Raw genomic sequence first — 3,315 nt, forward strand, 5'->3', positions numbered from 1 at the left:
AAGAGGTCTTACAAGGGGCTAATTAGTGGTTTTGTGAAATCAAATTTAACAAAACGATATTCAGGATAGAAAAGCTCTCTTTGGCCTGGAACAAATTCATCAAGACCATCTTGCTCAGTGGTCAAGACTTTATTTTGTCTTTGTTGTGTTTGTTATTGTTCTGGTACGGTGAATTACGATTAAAAAGGATATTTCCAAGTTTTGTGCCATGACTCAGTGTGACTAAATCTATAAGCACAATATTGTTTTGAACAAAAGATTAAAAATCACACCAGGTTCCTGAAGGACAAGTTGTAGTGACAAATTGGAGTGAACCAGTTAGGAGATCTTAGTCCTGTCCCCAGATGGAATGGGCATTGAGATCAGTACCATCTTAAAATATTAAAATTTGATTTGAGATTCTCGCTAAAGCATAGGTTCACCACTGTAACATGGCTGCCTGAAGTCTGAAATAAAATTCTGTTTACTGTTTATACATGTTTCTGTCATCATGAAAGACCACATACAGGTTACTTGGTCAAATTGGTACCTAAACCTCTATACCTGTACCAGTACCTGTACCTACCAGTATTTGCAGCCCTATTGGTAAGGATACCACTACTTTAGGACTGTCTACAAAGACAAGAAGAGTAAAGGAGTCAGGTTCTCATGCCTATATTTGTAGGTAGTTTTAAAAACCATCAGGTGACACGAGTTTGTCTTTTGTTCCAGGTTGACGGCAGTTATGACATAAACCTGCTGTCCTACACCTGAGTGATGATGATGAGTACAGGGGATGAGAAAAGACATGCTGCTGGTTACCATAGTGACTCACTATGCAATATATAGTCCATATTGTACATACATGTTGTGTGAAATACTAGTATGTGTGTGTGTGTATTTCTGCACTGTAGTTTCTGTATGTTCTGACAGAGGGCGAGTGCATTGTTGAATGTTTTTCACTCCCTGGTTTGGGGTCCAACCTGTTATGTTTGATATATAATGTATGTAAAATATATAGCATCACTATTGTACAGATTTATGGATGTAAATATTTGAGTACCCCATGTGAATATCAATACAGAGTGTGTTGTATAGTAAATTATCTCTCCCTTACTTCACTTTCTGTACGATTTATGTAGAATTTTCAAGCAGACTGTGACAGGAACAACCACTGACAAGGCCCTAAGACATACTATTCCGCAACAAGATTGTACAGCAATCATGCTGCAAATGCAGCCGGGCCTTTCAATGGCTCACAGGGTGAAGTAGTGTGTGTGTACATGGTCCAAGTATCATTTCAAACCAGGACAGGCCTGGCTGCCATCACAGGTGCATGGTAACTTGTCAGACCCAATGCATAAAACTGGTGAAGCGCTGGGGCTGAGTTGTATAGACCCTGTTCATACCAGACTTATATTTAGCGGTTTCAACCGGTTTTTCAAAAACCGGTTTTTATTTAACCTGGTGTGAACGCAAATTAATCGGTTTTTTAGGGGTTTAAATCCGATTTTGAAAAACCACCTTGGGAGGTGGTTTTTGAGGGGTTTTTGTGGGGTTTTTCCACCGAAAAACCTGGTCTGAACGCTAAGGGTTTATTGAACCGGTTTTTGCGTCAAAATTCCGGGGTCACGGGGTCAGCATCCTGACCGTGTGCGACCTACAAGCTTTTTTGATCGCGTTGTTTTGACCAACTTGAGTCGTTTCCACTGTTTTTCCATGGTTTCTCTTCATTTTGCGATGGAATCAGCAAACGCAACCTGGTCGGCCGAGCCGCTCCTGATACTTAGGTTTGGAGAGCAGGAGTCGCCGAATTCGAAAAAGCTAGGGGGGGGGGGGGCGAGGGCTCTACCGCTCTACCGAAACAAAAATGTTGGAAGAGGCTGATTTCTTGAGGATAAAGGATCAGTGCCGCAGTAAGGTAAAAAAAAAACTGAAGACGGCATACAAGCAAGAAGGCCAAGGACAACAATCAGAAGAGCGGGAGGAACGGTTATTCAAACTGTAGTCATGGCCGGACAGGATTTTTTCAAAACCGGTTATCAAAAGTCTGGTATGAACGCTAAGGGTTTTAGCCGGGTTTTTGAAAAACCGGTTGAAACCGCTAAATATAAATCTGGTATGAACAGGGTCATAGTCTCCGGGCTCCTGGGATTCGAACCCAGGCCACTAGCTCACAAACGTAATAACTGCAAGGCTAAAAGGTCTGGACTGGTCTGTTGGTGGTGCTGGGACCCCATTACACTGCTACACTGGCACTGTGGTAGAATGTTTGGAGTTTGGCACTGTTAGTGTTAGTCTATAAGACTAGCTTGTCCCAGAAACTCTACAAACAGGTAAACACATGGAGAAAAGACTGTGTTTGTAGTAAGCAGAGAAGTGTGTGCAGTTATTCACTCAAGGGGAGCATACCCCGGTAAATCAACATTGTTTGCTTTCATGTGCCTCTTTGAATGCTTTCATGCTGCGATATGTTTGTGGTTGCAATACATACAGGATCCGGATATAATGTATTTTGTCACATGTACCCTCACTGTGACTCTCACTTGGTTTCAAATAAAGTTTATCTTATTTCTGTCTATTTTCAATGCAAATATACCATATATACCATATAACTATATGCAAACAGTACCAAACTTTATAACACCAGACGATCCCATGGAATGTGAACAGCTGCTTCAAATCAGGTGTAAACTAGCCGTTATGTGTTGGTTACCACAGGAATAAATCCGTATTATATCGAATTGCCAGAATCCTAGGTAGTAGCTGTTTTTCCTCTCAGTCTGTGCCTACTGTTTTGATGAATAGTTCCGAACTTGAAACTTGATAAATGGAAATCTTCAGCGTGTCGGTGAGCAACGCCCCTCGAAATTCCCGTTAACTTGTAATGCATGAAAGTGGTTTTAGCGTGGCCCCTACCAGGCCCCAGAAGCGGCTGGAGAAAGTAGAATGGGGAGAGTAGAAATTGGTCCATTTGCCAATTTATCCATTTGCAACTTTTATACATCATGAAAACGATTTTTCGCGATTTGCAATTGAGTGTTTTGTTACATCTTTAACACTTAATAAATGTTATAAAGGACAGCAACACTAACGCAGTTTTCATCCATCCCAACCCCAGCAGTTTCTGAAACAGCCCAGGGCGTTGCCATGTTGGACAAGTTAAACACAGAAACTGTTGTTGAAGTAAATATCAAACCAGGCGTGGACAAACAGATATTTGACAGGAAAAGGGCAGTCCTTTGTCGTACCTGTACCGGTTCTATAGACTGCTACAATGGGCTTCTCGTTCAAAGGTTGTTTTTCCTACTTTCCCGATGGTTGTGAATAGGGATA

The 3,315-nt window shown here is 41.5% G+C and overlaps 1 protein-coding gene across 1 annotated transcript in view; it reads left to right on the forward strand.

The window, feature by feature from the left end:
• The window catches only part of LOC109467083 (nicolin-1-like), a 9,241-nt gene extending 8,488 nt beyond the window's left edge, over positions 1 to 753 (forward strand). The window contains exon 5 of the mRNA XM_019764987.1: positions 712 to 753. Within this exon, the coding sequence (XP_019620546.1) occupies positions 712 to 753 (42 nt within the window). The remainder of the gene's footprint in view (positions 1 to 711) is intronic.
• Positions 754 to 3,315: the final 2,562 nt, after the last annotated feature.

The sequence above is a fragment of the Branchiostoma belcheri genome, unplaced genomic scaffold (genome assembly GCF_001625305.1).
Source record: "Branchiostoma belcheri isolate BF01 breed outbred unplaced genomic scaffold, Haploidv18h27 scaffold175, whole genome shotgun sequence".
Classification (NCBI taxonomy): domain Eukaryota; kingdom Metazoa; phylum Chordata; class Leptocardii; order Amphioxiformes; family Branchiostomatidae; genus Branchiostoma; species Branchiostoma belcheri.